The following is a 16,435-nucleotide window of genomic DNA, read 5'->3' as shown; positions in this document are numbered from 1 at the left end:
CCTTGTTCAAGCAGCTGTGTGACAGATCATAATCACATGAGGCGGGAGGAGAGGGATGCGCTTGCTGCTCTCTGCCGACTCTGACCGGGAATAACATTTAAACACACACCCTGACAGCAGTCAAGCGACGCCAGTTATCAGTTCATTCATTAACGTGGGTCCCACAGTCACGTGGCAGATTTTTTTGTTTTTTTTTAAAGGGCGCTCCTGGTTGGGCGGATCCCTGGAAATACAAGCCCAGGATAACCAATCCACGATGGTTGTGAGTACGGATGACGCGTCACTGCCCAGCGGCATTGTGGGCGGAGTTAGCCAAGTTTCACCCTGTACTCACTTCACGGAGGATAGATATGTGTCCATCCGGGCAGTTTGACCCTTTGTGAGGGTTAAAGTACTTCGTTTTTAAATATTTTCACGGTGTTTTGTAGCTCCTCGGTCTGGTGTTGAAAATGGTAAGTTTCTGGCGAATGTGTTTGTTTTGTGCGCTTGACTGTAGGCGAAAAATACCCCGACTGTTCACCTGTTGCACCTGCTGTCGCTGACAGGTAGCTAAAGCTAGAAACTGCGCCTCTAACAGCACTTCCTGCTACACTGGGGCAGGTTTGTTTTCCGATTCAGGCCTGATGAGAGTCTACTTGGTTTCCACTTTGAGTTTTTATTGTCTGTATCCTACTTTTAATAAAACTCGGAAGTAAGGTGTGTGCTCTACCAGTAGGTCTGTTCTGTAAGAAAACAGGTTTTGTGACTTCTCGTCGTGCGTTGCCCTGCTGGCTGTTTAATGCTTTACATATTAATTTGCCTGTGAGTTCTTAAGGGGTGTACACACCTGTAAATGACCTACAGGTGTGTAGACTTAAACAATCAAGTCTTCCTGTATCTCTGGTGATTAATGCTTGACTATCACTCAGTCTAATAATGTTATCTCCTTCTGTATTGTTCATTTCTAGTAGTGGAAGAACTGGTATGTCTTCATTTTGTTGGCCTGAATGGCTATAATAGAAGAATATGTTTCTTCTTTATACATTGTATAACCGTGTATTGTTTTTTTTTTTTCTGTCTTTAGTTAATGGGTTTCTCAGATACTTGAACTCAGCTGCTCATTTGAATGACACATAAGCAGGCTGAATCATAAATGTTGTGCAGGACACGCCAATTGTGTCATACTACACATACTACTTTATGACTGCAGTGGTGTCCACTGGCTTTTAAGTGTGCTCTTTGTTGCACATCAGGGTTTAGGCATTACAGCCTCACTGGTGACCTGAATGGTAGAAAATAATTGACAGACCTCACTACTGAGACAACCCCCTGTTTTTCCTCTTTTGTTTTCTTGCAAGCAAAAACCTGGTACTCTTAAAGTCGAGTCTGATTTTTGTTTTTGTTTTTTCTTTAAATGAAACCTAAAATCAGGATGATATTTCAGAGAGCCTTGCATGTTCTCGCTTCTGATTGGGAGAAAAATGCTCCATAAAGCCTGAAGACAAAGTAATATTTATTCTTGAAGCCTAACTTTAACAATGAGAGGAAACGGCACGGCAGTGTGGTCCCGACAGAGCGGGGGTGGGGATGAAGGAGACTAATGTCTGTTTGGATATGTACTCAAACCTGACCGGTGCTCGGAAACACGTTATCCAAACATCCAAAAGCTGGACTCGCTGGCTCACTTGAAAACTGCCACTTCCTCAGTTGTCAGTGACCTTCACTATTACTCCCTGTCAAGCCCTTTATTTCCCCTCGTGTTTGGTCAGTCAAGTTACTCGCTAATGAACCGTGCCAGCAGCACAGCCACTTGTGCAGTCCTGATTGTGACTGTGTGTGTTGGTGTGGGCGCAGCGCCGGCTGCTTAATAAAGTTTCTCGGGATTAACTTGATGTGGATTTCTGTTTGTTTGTGTGAGTCATCATTGCTGCCTCGACACGGGCCAGGATTTCCCCTCTGACAATGCCCTCTTGTGTCGTTAGATGCGCTTCATGCTGCTCTTCAGTCGCCAGGGGAAGCTGCGTCTGCAGAAGTGGTTCACGTCAATGTCGGAACGTGAGAAGAAGAAGATCATCAGGGACATGACCACCATGGTGCTGGCACGGCAACCCCGCTCCTGCAACTTCATGCAGTGGAAAGACCTAAAGATTGTTTATAAGCGGTAAGATTGCTTCACGTGTTTATTGACACTTCTCCAATAGGTGTTGGTCCCCACAATGCCACTGTTAATCATCTGTGTCTGATTCTCCTCAGGTATGCAAGCCTGTATTTCTGTTTGGGAGTAGAGAGCCAGGAAAATGAGCTGCTAGCCCTGGAGATCATTCATCGCTACGTGGAGCTGCTTGACAAATACTTTGGCAATGTATTTCACCTTCTCATATTTGTTATGCAGCTGTAGTCTGAAGTAAAGTGTTGCTAAAAATCAATAACATTGCTGCTCAACTAGGCTGCAAAGATTGGATCTAAGAATATGTTCTGCTCTGTAGTTTCTCTAATTTAATAACTGCGTCATCCTCTCAGGTGTGTGAGCTGGACATTATCTTTAACTTTGAGAAGGCCTATTTTATCCTGGATGAGTTTCTAATGGGAGGCGAGATCCAGGAAACCTCTAAACAGATTGTGAATCGCTCCATTGAAGCCTCAGACATGTTACAGGAGGTGAGATTCACTGATATGCACGCACAAATGCACTTAGTAAAACACTGTGACTTGCACCTGTGGTGTGAGCACGTAACATCTGTTGCATGGCTCAGTGTATAAAACGAGACACTGCAGGCATAGGCGTGTTTTCTTCATGCACTGGTTGATTTTTGAGATTCTGGCCTATTTGGATTTTTTTTATTATTATTATTATTATTATTATTATTATTTTGTTCAGACTAATGTAAATAAAATGTCTTAAATATGCATTTTATCCACTGTGCAAATTAGTGCATGTTTAAGGAGGCAGTGCCTTTTTTTTTTTTTATTTTTTTTTTTATTTACTTGCAGCTCTTAGGAAGTTTCACGGTTTATCTGTTGGTTAATTCTTATTAGTAAAACAGACACTGAAATGCTGTTTTCCTCAGAAATCCCCATTCCAGTAGCACTTACATACAGCAAACCTTACAGAATGACAGGCTGGAATAAATCTGTATCAGCGCTCTTCAGTGTTCAGTTAAAAAGTTGCAATACCAAAAAACTATACTTAATGTAAGTGCTCAACAGGAGAAGGTTAATGGTGATACATTGTATTTAACAGACTTCACTTGTAGTGTCTCCTTTTAAAGCAATGTTGCCATGTTTTCAAATGTATTACAAAGTTTGTTTATTTATTTAAATCATGGTTGTGGGGTATTTTGAAAGGCCCAGATACCTGAAATTAGTGCTTACTGTTTACTTTAAGCAACACGAGTATTGTGTGAGGCTCTGACATGGGAACGTGATGTGTGTGTGCGTGCGAAGTAGTCGGTGCATTGTAGAATCCAATCAAATGTGGTGATCCCTGTTGTGCCTTTGTCTTCCTCATAACTAAAAGGCATGTGGAAAGTAGTGGCTGCTCCCTCTTTGTTTTAGAGGTCTGTGTTTTGCTGTTTTTCTTACCCCTTACGTCTCTCTCTCTCTGTCTGGGTGTTAGCGTGAGACAGATTTTCTTTAAATGTTAGCGCTGATGCTTCCTGCTCTCCCTGTAGGCTCGTGGCTCTCTGCGTAGCTGGGTGTGTTGTTCGGTGCTCCTGAGTCAGGGTGATTAACACTTTTTATCTAGAGTGATGCAGTTTAGTCTCCCATTCATTTTGACCATTATCGCTTCAGGATGACATCAGTGAGTGGTATGAGGTGGAGCTGTTTGGATGACCTTGAATATGGACAGAAAGGTTAGATGTTCCGCTTATGTTAGTGCATTGCTGTGCTCAGCACTTTGTAACAGGTGATGTGTAGATGTGTGACTGTGGATATGATTTTGTATTACACTGCACTTTTTGGAGTCTGGGAACCTGATTGTTTTTTTCATCCCTTGTGCTTTCTTTTCTATTTTTTTTTCCTTAGACATTGGAGGAGTACATGAGCAAACCTGCATTTTAGCTTGTGGGGGTGGGGGACAAAAGGACATGAACTAACAGCAAAGAAGAAGACGGGAGCAAGATGTGCTATATAGCAGTCACATACTTTTCTGAACCTGAAAATCGAGCGAACTTCGATTCTACTGAACATTTTCAGAAGAGAAAAATCTGGCTTTACTTGAATGTCTGCCTAAATCATAGCTTTGTGCATCATGTCTTTTGTGGCAACTCTAATATACATTAACAGTAATGCATTCAAGTGAAAGGAGAGTTTGTATGGGTGCGTTTCTGTGTGGAGGATATGGGTTGGGGTTGGGAGGGGTTTTTCGATGTCAATTGCAGTTATTAAATTTGAAGTAATAACAAGATGGTGGGTATTTAAAGGAAAAAAAATCATGATCAGGAAGTGATGTTCCGATTTCCAAATTTCCTGTATTTATCATGTATTAATATGTCAGAAATTAATGTTTGGAGTCTGTCTGAGAAGTCTCTGATATATATATTTTTTGTGTGTGTGCCAATCACTCAGCAACTTACGGAGTTACTTACAGCACAGAACTCGTTTTGATATAACACTGATACCAATGATTACCTGCTGTTTTTAATGTGCAAGACATACAACGTGTGTTTGACTGTTAGTCTTTTAGAAAGGGCACTTGCTATGCTAGTGTGGGTGTGATTGCTTTTTCTTTTTTTTTTTAAATGTATACATTTGATGTGCATTTTCTGATGTTACAAATAAAATGTTTTTTGATAAGCAATTTGCTTTGAGTAGTGACTTGTTATCTTGGTGCTGAATGTTTAATTTGAATGAATACTCATATATATGTCGCTGTATCCCGCCATCCCCGCCCCCCCAAAATAATGCACATGCTGCTTTGGCTTCCTTTTATATGCAACATTTATATTTGTTTAATAAGGCAACACAACTCAGAAAGAAGAAAAATAATACCGCTGATGCTTTATTCATCTGTGATTGATCACACATTGTTGAACATGTACAAAAATGGTTTAAAAATGAGCATACATAGCACAATCACTGTTAGGCCAACAATACAGAGCTTCGCAGTATGAAAGGGGCTGGAAGGCAGGCGACGTTCTGATATTGAGACTTGGAAATAATTATCTGTAATAACAACATTAAATCCACTAACCCTGAATATATCACGAGTCACAACAACACTCGCTCTGAGGCCAGCACACTGCCCTAATGAAAAATTCCTATAATATTCCAATAGTACTCCAAATACGCCGTGTACTTGGGTTTTTAAATTCCCGGTCAGCATCATACTGAATAATTTACATGAATATTCACATATGTAATTGAATAGTTTTGACATGGATGAAAAATAAGCATCTTTACCGTTACTCATTTGATTACAGTTGAAAATATAGTGCTGTTTACAAACACATTTAATGTAAACAAACCTTCAACAACATCACAAATCTTTAATAACTTGGGTTTGGTTGTTAATTCTTTTTTTTCTTTTTCTTTATTAACTGGCAATTTGAGATTCGCAAGAGGTTCGCAACCTAAGGGAGGAACCTAAAATCTCTTGTATAACTATATATTAATAATAATATAAGGTTCTTGCAGCAAGTAGGGACTATTTTTTTATTATTTGATTTGTAAGAGTGCTGTAGTTCATTTTCGTTAGGGAGATATTAGTCATACCGGCTATAGTTCATATAATAGAAATTTGTAAACTAGATCACGTCCACCAAACTTTATTTTTCAGACAGTATATATATTAAATTCATAATTTCGTGCGTCTGGCAGGACATCTGGCTACATCCCGGCCACTGTTTTTTCACGGTGCTCCTCCTCTTCGTTTACGGTTTGAGGGGCCGAGGTTTTAGCCGTTATCTTTTCTTTCCCCTGCATTTCTGTGGGCTTTACGTTCTCCTCTGTGGCCTCCTCGGTTTCCCTCTTGACCAGTGGCCTTTTCTCATTGTCCACTTGCCCCAAGTAGTCCATTGCGCGCTCGTACAGCTCGTACGGGAACTGCGCCTTCAGCTGCGCCTGGGTGTCCCGCTTGGTGATGGTGTTGGGGTACTCTGTGAGAATTTTTGCCGCCAGGTATGTTGTCACCTCGTCTTCCACGTCACCGCCGTCGTCGTCGTCACTGTCAGCCTCACGCTTCAGGGGCATTTTGTTGAGCTCGGAGAGAAACAGGTTCTCCCTACGTCCGGAGGGAGGGGGGATTTTAACTGGACCTGAATTTGCAGCAGGGTTGGACGCAGCAGGCATTCTGTCTGAGGGCTGAGAGGTCTTCATGGGTCTCTGCACCACGGGGTACTCGTTACTGATTGTCTCTACCCCGATGATGTCTAAAAAGTCCTCTCTGTCCATATCATCAGGGATAGTCTTGCTTTTCAGCGGCAGTCTGCGGCTGAAGTACCTTATCTTGGGGGTTTGGCCAGCATTCGTGTAACGAGCCGCGGCTTGTGGATCGCGGTGGAGCTTTCGGAGCTCCTCGGTGAGCAGCATATCGATAAGGTCTTGTGGAGGGACGTGCAGCTTCAGGGAAAGCTCCAGCAACTCCTTCACGGTCCGAGGATCCACGATAGAGGGACGGATCAGTCTCTTTTTCTGCTCACCGGTCCTATCCCTCTTCTGCGTCTGGTCACTCATCTCCAGGACTTTCAGCAGGTAGTAATCTACGAGCTTAGTGTCATCATCAGCCTCCTCTTGGTTCTGGCTGGCCCGGCGTTGCATCTCCTCCCTCTCTGATTCCTCCTGGTCACTGAGCGCCCTGTCCATTTCTTCATGGCTCCCGTTGACCATCTCCTCCGCCTCTTCCCTCTCCTCCATGGGGACCCACTCCTCGCCTCCGGCCACATCCTCATAGGCCTGGTTTCTCAGGCTGAGTCGGTCCTCTTCTTCCTCCCCGTCGTCCCCGTCTCTCTTCTGCCCACCGATTGTGGGCATCCTCCCGAGCTCATCAAAGATGGACCGCAAATTGGCGAGGCTCTGGGGTGTGTACTGCTCATCCAGGTCCTCGGTGGCCCGCTTGGAAGCGTCAGTATTTTCCTCGTCCTCAAACATCAGTGGGTACTTCTTGTGGGGTCTGGGGAAGTTACCGTAATCTACTGGTGCGCCCTCAGGCATTTCAGTATCTTTGGTGCGGTGCCTGTGAGCTCGGCGGTCATTTCTCGGCGGCGTTGGGGGGCTAAGCTTTGCGTCTTTCCCGGTCTGATCCTGGAGGGACCTGAGCAGAGCTTTCATCAGCTGCTCAGCGGTAATGTCCTGCCTCTGCATGCCCTGGGAAGGCTGGTGATCCCCGGGACCTTCGTCCTGCTGCGAGGCGAGCTGAAGCAGGACCCTGAACTTCTCCACTTCGTCGTAATCCACGGGTTCAGGCTGGCCCCCGTTTCGTTGCTGCTTCAGGTTTTCAATGTACTCCAGGGCTTTCATCATGTCGGCGCTGGGTTGATACGCAGCCGGCTGCCCCTCACTCTCCCCTCCTCGGAGCCTGTAGTGACGGGGGAGAGACGCAGCCTGCACGGCGCATCCATGAAGGAGGAAGGCGAGCAGGACCACGGCTCCCCCCGCGGGCAACTTGTGGTGAAAATGCAGCATTATAGGCAAATTATTACCTGGAAAACAAGAGAGAGGACAATGATGGTGAAGCAGCTGGGAGGGGGAAAAGATCATAGATTATTTCCCTCTCTTCGGTTATCTTAACTAAAAGCTTATCAGGAAGCAACGAGCACGATCGTAAACAATTCTGTTTTGATCTGGGGTTTGTGCGCCTGTCGGGGAGTTACGCTTCGCAAACTGAACGATGTGTCGGTGTGCGCGTGGAGAAACATTCACATCGCTGGATGAGTCACTCCCCGTCTGGTTATTGACGTCTTAAAAAAATCAGATTTCCTCCCGTCAGCATCCACATTAACTAAAAACAATCCTCCGTTATTACAACTCACTGTAATCCCCGACTGTAGAAGGATATAGTTTTCTTTCTATTTCATTCGTTCTAACGGAACGTGTCGAAATCTGCGAGAAGCTGTGATTTAAAAAATAGAAAAAAGACTGTCTTTCAATTTTACCCGTCTAGATGTGAATCAGAATAAAAAAAACGGAATCAAATAAATAAAAAAGAAATCGTGGTTTACCTTTGGCAGTAAAGCTCAGACAGCAGTAAGGGTGTATGACATCTCCTCAGTAGCGGTGCTGTTCTCTTCTGTTTTCAGCACTCGGACAGCTCCCCTGGTTATATGAGGCAACACCTGACCACCGCGTCATCACACAGCACACGCAATAACCGGCCCTAAAAATCCATATAAATGATTCAGGTTTATGATATGGCATACTAATAGCTGCGTTTAAAAATAGCCTTGGACGCTGTCTGTTGCACAGCAGCGCTGTGTAGAAGATGCTGACAGGAAGGATGTTTGGAGCTGCTGCTTGGGAAAAACAAAAAGAAATAAAGCCGTTTGTTAGATTCAGCTGTGGAAACAATGAAAATGTTAACTTTGCATGTACAGGAGAGCTGATTTGATTGAAGTGAAACCAACTCTTAGGCGCCAGTTTTATGAGATGTAGAACTAAATGTGCCAACGCCAAATCCCTCTTTGTAACGAGAGGTTCTTAAAAATGCACTTTTGGTCATGAAAAACAACATCGCTGCACGTTCTCAACTTGGCATCGGAAGAGTTAAACCCTCTAGCGATGACTCACAGGCTAAAACCACCGCGGAGTTGCTGTCGCAGTTGAGCAGCCCCCACCAAACCCCTCCTCCTTCTCCTGCTCTCTCTTTCTCTCTCCCTTCGATGACAGAGATGTGATAAACACTGGGCCTCTGTTGGGGGCCAGAAGCTCCGGCATTCCGCAGGACCACAAGGTGTAAAGGTCTACAGCAGACGAGATAAAAGGTGGCGACAGGTGAAGTTTATGGTGAGATCAAAAGCCTTATTAAACACTTGGGCTATCACTGTTATCGCACAGTGACGCCTTCATGCTAAACCAATCAAGAGCACTACACGAGGTGTCCAAGGTTCTACAGTACATGAACAGATGCCACACAGACTTGTTATACTTTATCCACATGTTTGAATACCTTAATATATTTAAGTTGATGTGAACAGTAACATTCCTGTAGTATTCCCGTTTCATGTTTTCGTTTCAAGTGTCTCCTTACAACCCTCCTCTGATGCTCCAACAACATCTCAAGTCTCTAAAGAGCTTCAGGTCAGCGTCCTCTGACATCCCACACATACAAGTACTCTTTCATTTCAGCCCAGCTCTGCCTTTCCTGCCCTATTTCCATCTCACATCTAATTGCATCCGCTGTCCTGCTCTATCGTTTCATATTTTCCATCCTTTCACATCTCTTAAAGAAAGAAAAACTGCTTTTACTTTATCCTCAGTACCAAAAGTCACAGAGGGAGGAAGGTGCTTTTGAAACTCGACTGTGCCGTCAGCTGCCTGTCACGTACGGCTGAAGAGCTGCAGAGACCCTCGTGACGTTGAAAGACCCACTGTGCTGCTGTGCCTGCTGCCTTGTTTAAGTCCATCTCGGTGTGGGTGTGGGTGTGAGAGGGGGGAGCAAATGGAAAAAAACTGAATCACAGATCAAAACACAGTTAAAGGGAAAGGAGGAGAGGTGTGGTGGTGTTTGGAGAATGTGTTAGCTCTCAGCATCACACACTGGACGTGGTGACTCTCCATTTAGAAACAGCCATCGCCATGGGGGACGGCAGCGGTGTCAGAGGTCACAGCAGTCGCATCGCTGCTGTATAAATTGAGTTGAACTGTGTCTCTCTTCAAAAGGGCACATTTTCCTGCATGCATATTAAGAAACTGATGATGGAACATGCTTACTGTCGCCTATCTGTTTTGCTGAAAGTGAACAAGCACACAGAACTACTTGAAGATCAATTTTTGGCTCATTTGTTGGCCGTGATGCTGGCCGATGTCTTGTGTGCGTGAGTGAAAGTGACAGGGTGAATGAGAGCTGTCTCACATCATGTTTGAAGGAAATGGTCCCCTGCTCAATCTCCTTTTAAATTTTTGCCTTTTGTCCTTTTACAGTGTAAAAACAAGCACGCCGATGTGTCAGAAATGCTCAAATGCTATTCAACTTCTAAATATAACTTCTGCAATGCATGTTTAAGCAACAAGCAACATTTTAGTAGATATTTCTCTGCCAGTGTCTGAGCTGTGGGTCAGTAAGAAAAACAGCCTGGTGGTCTGGATGTTGTGACGTGAGCTGTTAAATATCTGGTAGAGTTTAAAGGATGTGTGCGCTTCTATTTGCGTGTTTATCTCTTGTTGTGGAAGTTATACCAACCCCCCTGGGCACTGTGATGATTCTGAGTGATGGATCAGAGGTTTCTAAACTCATATCCCAGCAGGCCGCTGCTGGTAAAAGATTCACTGACTGAATCTGTTATTCGTCTCCGGGGCTTGTGATGTGCTGTCTCTGTGCATCATTCTGTACTGATTAATTACTTCAGATGCTAAAAAGAAAATAAACATTCCCAGTGAACGGCACTATTGCATTCTCTCTGTCTTTTTCTCTCTTTATCAATGAGAGTAACATCAGGGCACGGAGAAAATGATAGTAATTAGATTACGAGTCTTTAGTGCCACTCTCATCCTCTCATGGGTTTTGTTTCCTGCTTCTTCAGTGCCCTTCTTCTTCTTTCTCTCCATTGAACTCTATAAGTCTATCGATAGCAAAGCCCATTATTAGACAAAACAGAAATCATTTTGGCAAAGTGTTGATGATACCATTCCCTCCTTTGGTTGCTAAGTTACACAGAAGTATGCTTTGGAGGCGCCCTTCCATTAATTCAGTTCTGAAGTTTATCTTTCCACTGAAATATTTCTCTGAGCCTCCTTCTACATCTGCTCTGCCTTCAGATAAAATAACTCAAAGATGTTCTGCACTATCTAAATAATTTTAAAAACAACAACAGCATGGCAGTCAGGGTGTCCTGGTAAATTAGAAGAGCTGAGGTCAGGGCACTGTGTTCCAACCCAGCTCTTTCACAGCTCCTCAGATTGTGATCTGGAGATCTCACCAAGTAGAGTTATCATCTTCAGCTCCCCCAACCCCACCCCCCATTAAAAATAAGCCTCGTAAAAAAATTAAAGAGCTTAAAGAGCCTCCTTTAAAAGACCCGTAATTACATACTTTTGCAGGAAAAGTTTTTCGTCTCTGTTTTGATCGTGAACCTTTTTTGTATTCGGCTCTTACTCAAGGTGCTTTTCAGGGAGAAGAGAAAACATGACATGAATTCCTTTTATGACTCGTGGATTTTTCAGATTCTGGACTCGTGCCATTTTTCTAACAAAGCAGAGACTCAGAATCACAGATGTGCAGTGCAGACTTTATTAACTGAGCTGGTATTTTTCAGGGTGGGGGTCCTTTAGGCCTGAGAGAGAAACGCATGAAAACCACACATTTACAGGTTTCAAGGCAAACAGATGTAGAGTCACAATGTTCTGACCTGTAGTCAGAGAATACTGAGAATGAGCCTCTTTTTCTAGGAGGAAATGATTTGCTTAATGGACAGTCTTGGTTGTATGTTAAAAATATTATTCTTTCAGCAAGTGACTTCATTTTGCTTCCTTTCTTCTTCAACCTGTAAAACCATGCAAGTTCTCTATAATCATGAAATGATATATTTCTTTCACTCCTGTTTAAACCCAGCAGCCCTGCTGTTCTGGGTGATACCGCTGCTGTTTCCTTGCACATAAACCAGAGATGTGGGGGGAGAAAATTAGACTAGCTCAACAATGGCTTGCTTCCGTCATTATAATAAAGGAGTACACACCCATATACAAACTCAAACACATACACTGTGTGACAAATGGTCTTTTTGTTTGTTTGGTTTTACTTTACTTTATGCTCTGAGTTCAGATTCTTGCATCAGTCAGCTCAAGGACCTGTGACTCATCCGAGATCTTCAGCAATCAACACCGATTTCCTGGAATGGTCTAAGCATTCAGTGTGTGCGCTTAAATAATGTTGTGTGCAAAAAAAAAAGAAAAAAAGAAGAAGATATAGATAGAGCTGCATGTAGTCAGCCCCTCCTCCTCCTTTGTTTTGTTTAACTCCTCCTCACCTCTTCACCCACCCACCCCCAGTCACCACATCATGAGGCGGGAGGGCACGCGCAATGGCGCGCCCGTTGTCATGGCTCACCTTCCTTTTAACCAACGTCTCCATGGTGACGCTGTCTCACTTGCCTTTCATCTGCCTCCACCTTCATCTCTTCCCACAGGTTGGTATCCTTGTCTCCTTCATTAGACTCTCCAGTTTAGCTGGCCGTTTTCTCAGTGACGTGCATTCATTACATTTTCTCCTTCTGCTGTACCCATCTGGCTCATCCTTCTCCTTGAGCCAATTACTGCAAGTAAAGCATGGTCCTTGTCTTCAGGAGGCAGGTTGTTTCAGGAACAGAGATGATGGTGATTAGAGCCACAATATGTTGTCTGAGCCATTAGGATGGAAGGACAGAAACAAGGAGAGGAAGCATGCTAGCTGAGCAGCATAGGGAGGGCAGAGGAGAAATGAATGAAACAAGGTGGAGATTCAATACAAGCGTAGCCTTTCTAAAAGGGCAAATGCCCACGTAATGCTACAGGAATGCAGGAGAGGACCTGTGGGATTGGATCAAATATCTCTGCTTTAATGAGACTGGCTTCAACAGCCAAGCCTCCATTCCTCCTCTGCTAATGATCATCTTTGGATTCCTTCCATTAAAAAACAAAAATAAATAGTTCGACATGTTTGGAAATGTGCTTATTAATTTTCTCGAGTTAGGCTATATGAGAGTGTTGTTGCCACTCTAATTTTTCCAGTTAGCTCATGAAAAGGACTGGAAATATGAGGGGTCTTGCCAAAACAAATCGTTCTTCCACTAATCAATTATATACCTTGTTCCTTTAATCAGTACAAAACCAGAATGTTTGGGGCGATTTCACAGGTTTTGTGCGCCAACACTGTTTCTTGGCTAAGTGTCAGGAATACCCTGGAGTCTTGGCCGGGTTCATGGGAACTTGCTCCCAACTGATAAACAACATGCACTTACGTTTAAGCATGACGTTGCCAATTTCCAGCTACGCGTTTAACAAAAACGATTCCCTTCACTCTTATTTAAGTGCATACTTCTATTTAAAACATATATTTCTGATGATTTTGTGCCTCTTTTTTTTTTTTTAGCTCACTTAAGCATAGTGAACACCAGTGAACACCAGGCTTTGTGCCATTCTTTTCCTCTCCTCATCTCATGTTTTTTTTCTTACCGTCTGACAAAGGTGCTATTTTAGTCATGCCTACCTGGCTGTCTCCACCGTCACAGCCTGATTCTTTAGCAACCACATTTTTTCCCTTCTCCTTTTAACTTCTCTTTAGCCCTTTTCAGCAGTGCCCCCAACTAGCCTCTCAACCTCAGCATCACTCTTTTCACTCCTTGTTGTTACCTTTCATACCCCATGCTTCTTTACACTCTACATATTAATGAATGCGAGCACTCGCCATGTTGTTCTGAATCATACTGAGAGGATGTGTGTATGTGTGTGTGGCTGCGCATGCATGCGTATATGAGCACACGTGCTCAGATTCGTGTCTATGGTGAGGGATTCAGCATGACGCACTGGCTGACGTCACCAGAGGCCCAGTGAGGATGTGTTTATTGATGAAGAAATCCTGTCAATGAAGAGAGAAGAATAAGAGCGAGCACACGCCACAGTAACCTGTTTTTTAAAACTGTAGAATATGAATCAGAAAACATTCAATTTAATCAGATTTATTGTGGCCATATGAGAAGCTGTTTGGAATTAATAATGCACATATTCACAGAAAAAAGAAAAGGAATGATCCATCAACATTTTTGCCTTTCCAGCTGCTCTTTTTGCCTCCCTAATTAGTTGTTCTTAACAGTCTAATATGTTCCTAATTTGCTTAACTGTAACCCACACTGTCTTGGTAACAGAGATGATTGTCATGTTCATTAAAGCGTGACACCTTTTCCAGTCTTCCTCTGCAAACACAGTTTTTTTTTAATGCAAAGCTGCTGGGAAAAGTGTTTTTTTTTTGTTGCAAATGTGAGTCATTAAATATGTTTTGGGTGTTGCTCTAATACCAGCTCCAGCACAGAAATAGCCTACTGTAGCTTTGTTGTTCTATTAGAAAGCCAGCGCCTGTGTTTCTTGCGCACCACATGGAGCTCACTGGATGTTTAACAGTGTCCCTGCAGCGTGGCACTATCAACAAGACAAGCCGTCTTTGTTCTGAGAATTTTAAATGCGCATGCTATTTCTGCCTCCTCTACTTCTCCCCACAGTTCGTCCTCTGATCTTTCCGTTAGTTAGCCTAGTTCCATCTCATTCTTGGACCCTGCCACCACTCCCTTCTGCCACTCTTCCACCTCTCCTCCATCTCTTCCTTTCCTCTCCTGCCCTTTTCCTTCACCGATGCTTCCTCATCTCTGCAGTCTCTGTCTCTTCCTTCACCACTCCCCGTTGGTGCGATGATGCTGTCCTGGCTGCCTCCCAAACCCCCACAAACTTCGCTCCTCCACCGCCACACCTCCCTCCCGATGCTATAAATACCCAGCATCGGTGAGTCATCGCCCAGACGTATCAGTTGCCTCTCTCTCTTCTTTCTGCTTCACCATCCTCACCCCCCCACCACCCGCTATCGCTTTGCTCAAGCTCATTAACAGACCTCACACATTTTCCCACCTCCACTTTGGCCCCAGCTCCACAATGACCCAGCTGAGCTAAGCCGAGGTCGCGGTGCCCATGCCCGGCACGGAGCAGCCTGCCGTCAGAGAGTGTGAAGCCAGAGGTCAACCTAACACATTACCAGCCAAAAAACCCAAAAACAAAACCAGCATGAAACAGAGGATTAACACGATCAACCAAAACTTTACTGCATCACATTCATCGACTTCCCAATTAGTCAATGGAAAATGTCACCATTTACCAAAGAAACATGTTCATATTTAACAGTATCAACTAATCTGTTTGTTTCAGGACTTAAATGCAATTATACCACACTAATAATGAAGTGGTATGGCCTACTAATATCTAGTATTAGTGTTACATTTCACTGAATTTCAACATGAGATATTTTTGCTTCTTTTTTCTTGTAAAACCTTGGCTCTTAAATGTAATTGAAATTATTTATTTATTTATTTAAACCCATACACTGGGAGTTCAAGTGATGTAAATGCATCGTCAAACGCTTACATTTAAAAAACAAACTTTTTCTTTCACCTTTTCCTCGGCTGCCTCTAATCCACAGTTCATTGTATATCTTTGTGTGCCAGTAGTGGGCAGGGATACCTTAATCCCAGTCCTCAGCCTCAGATGTAATCTTTTTTTTTTCCAGACACCACCCACTTCTCCAGAGTTATAAAGGCAGCTAACGTTCGGCTTCGGCTCCTTGTGTAAACTTCAGTATGGCTTATTGGCTTGCAGTAGTGTGTGCGCATAGAACACAGAAAGTTTTTTGCGCACCTCTGAGTCATAAGTAGGCAGGGAGAGAGCGAGAGAGTGAGAGAGAGAGACGAGCAAAGCAAGGAGAGGGAGAAAGAAAGGAGCAAAAAAAAAAAGAAGTAGGAATAAAGTGTCAGAGAGCAAACCGAGGACAAGCACGGGAACACGCACATATACACACACGCACACGCACGCTCACAAACTAACCACATATATAATGTGAAAGATGTCCTTCACTGTTTCCTTGCTGTTGTTGTCTTTGTGGTAGAGCCACTCTTCTGTGTGTGTGTGTGTGTGTGTGTGTGTGTGTGTGTGTGTGTGTGTGTGCGTGTGTGTGTGTGTGTGTGTGTGTGTGTGTGTGTGTGCGTCAGAATCAGTGGGCTAATAAGGGAGCATTATGCTTCTGACTCACTCACTCGTCCCATAGGGTTGGATGGAGCGAATAAAGAGGAGGAAGAGGAGGGGTTGGAAGAATTGCTTGACTCTCTGTGGTCTCGTAGATTCATTTTAAATAAAGGAGCAGCAGACATGGTACCGGCAGAATGAAAAGTGTTCTCCCTGACATTAAAGACTGGCATGCGCTTCATCTGTTTTCATCTCTTGGTGTGAATTGATATGAACTGTGATGTGAATTGTAATGCAGACTCTGGTACTGTAAAGTTTACTTGCACCCATTATTAACTTGTGCTTAGCTAATCAGGCCTTTTACAGAGTGAGCACTCCAGACGGTAACACTGAACTAGTGTATAGAATAATTGGGTGCAGTTGTGCTTTTCACTTTTGTTTTTATATTTATATTTTATATATTTTTTTATATATTTCTCTACAATTTTGTTGTACATGTACAACGACAATAAAAGCCTATTCTATTCTGTTTCTGAAATTGCCACTTGAGGCTGTCTCCACAGTCACATCAGTCCCTATATACTTTCAAACGAAAATCCCCATGTTTACA

The 16,435-nt window shown here is 43.5% G+C and overlaps 2 protein-coding genes across 3 annotated transcripts; one reads left to right on the top strand and one right to left on the bottom strand.

The window, feature by feature from the left end:
* Positions 1-103: 103 nt before the first annotated feature.
* Positions 104-4,780, top strand: ap1s3b (adaptor related protein complex 1 subunit sigma 3b). 2 transcript variants are annotated; one of them, XM_086270739.1, is made up of 6 exons: positions 104-452; positions 1,962-2,140; positions 2,233-2,341; positions 2,500-2,637; positions 3,772-3,833; positions 4,006-4,780. In XM_086270739.1, exons 1-5 carry the CDS (start codon positions 450-452, stop codon positions 3,811-3,813), a joined length of 471 nt encoding a protein of 156 aa, XP_086126865.1. In that variant the 5' UTR covers positions 104-449; the 3' UTR covers positions 3,814-3,833; positions 4,006-4,780. The 2 variants fall into 2 exon arrangements, with proteins under 2 accessions (XP_086126865.1, XP_086126866.1); XM_086270740.1 differs by lacking the exon at positions 3,772-3,833 and having other exon boundaries at positions 141-452.
* Positions 4,781-4,952: 172 nt separating this feature from the next.
* Positions 4,953-8,290, bottom strand: scg2b (secretogranin II b). The gene is made up of 2 exons (XM_086272533.1): positions 8,139-8,290; positions 4,953-7,619 (listed from the first exon to the last, which is right to left on the bottom strand). Exon 2 carries the CDS (start codon positions 7,600-7,602, stop codon positions 5,809-5,811), a length of 1,794 nt encoding a protein of 597 aa, XP_086128659.1. The 5' UTR covers positions 7,603-7,619; positions 8,139-8,290; the 3' UTR covers positions 4,953-5,808.
* Between the last annotated feature and the right edge of the window lie 8,145 nt (positions 8,291-16,435).

The sequence above is a fragment of the Aulonocara sp. 'chitande type north' Nkhata Bay genome, linkage group LG18, assembly GCF_057382095.1.
Source record: "Aulonocara sp. 'chitande type north' Nkhata Bay isolate Kocher_YH1m ecotype deep benthic linkage group LG18, A_spYH_male_GT1.1, whole genome shotgun sequence".
In the NCBI taxonomy this organism is placed as follows: Eukaryota; Metazoa; Chordata; class Actinopteri; order Cichliformes; family Cichlidae; genus Aulonocara; species Aulonocara sp. 'chitande type north' Nkhata Bay.
This window is presented reverse-complemented; position numbering and strand designations above follow the sequence as displayed.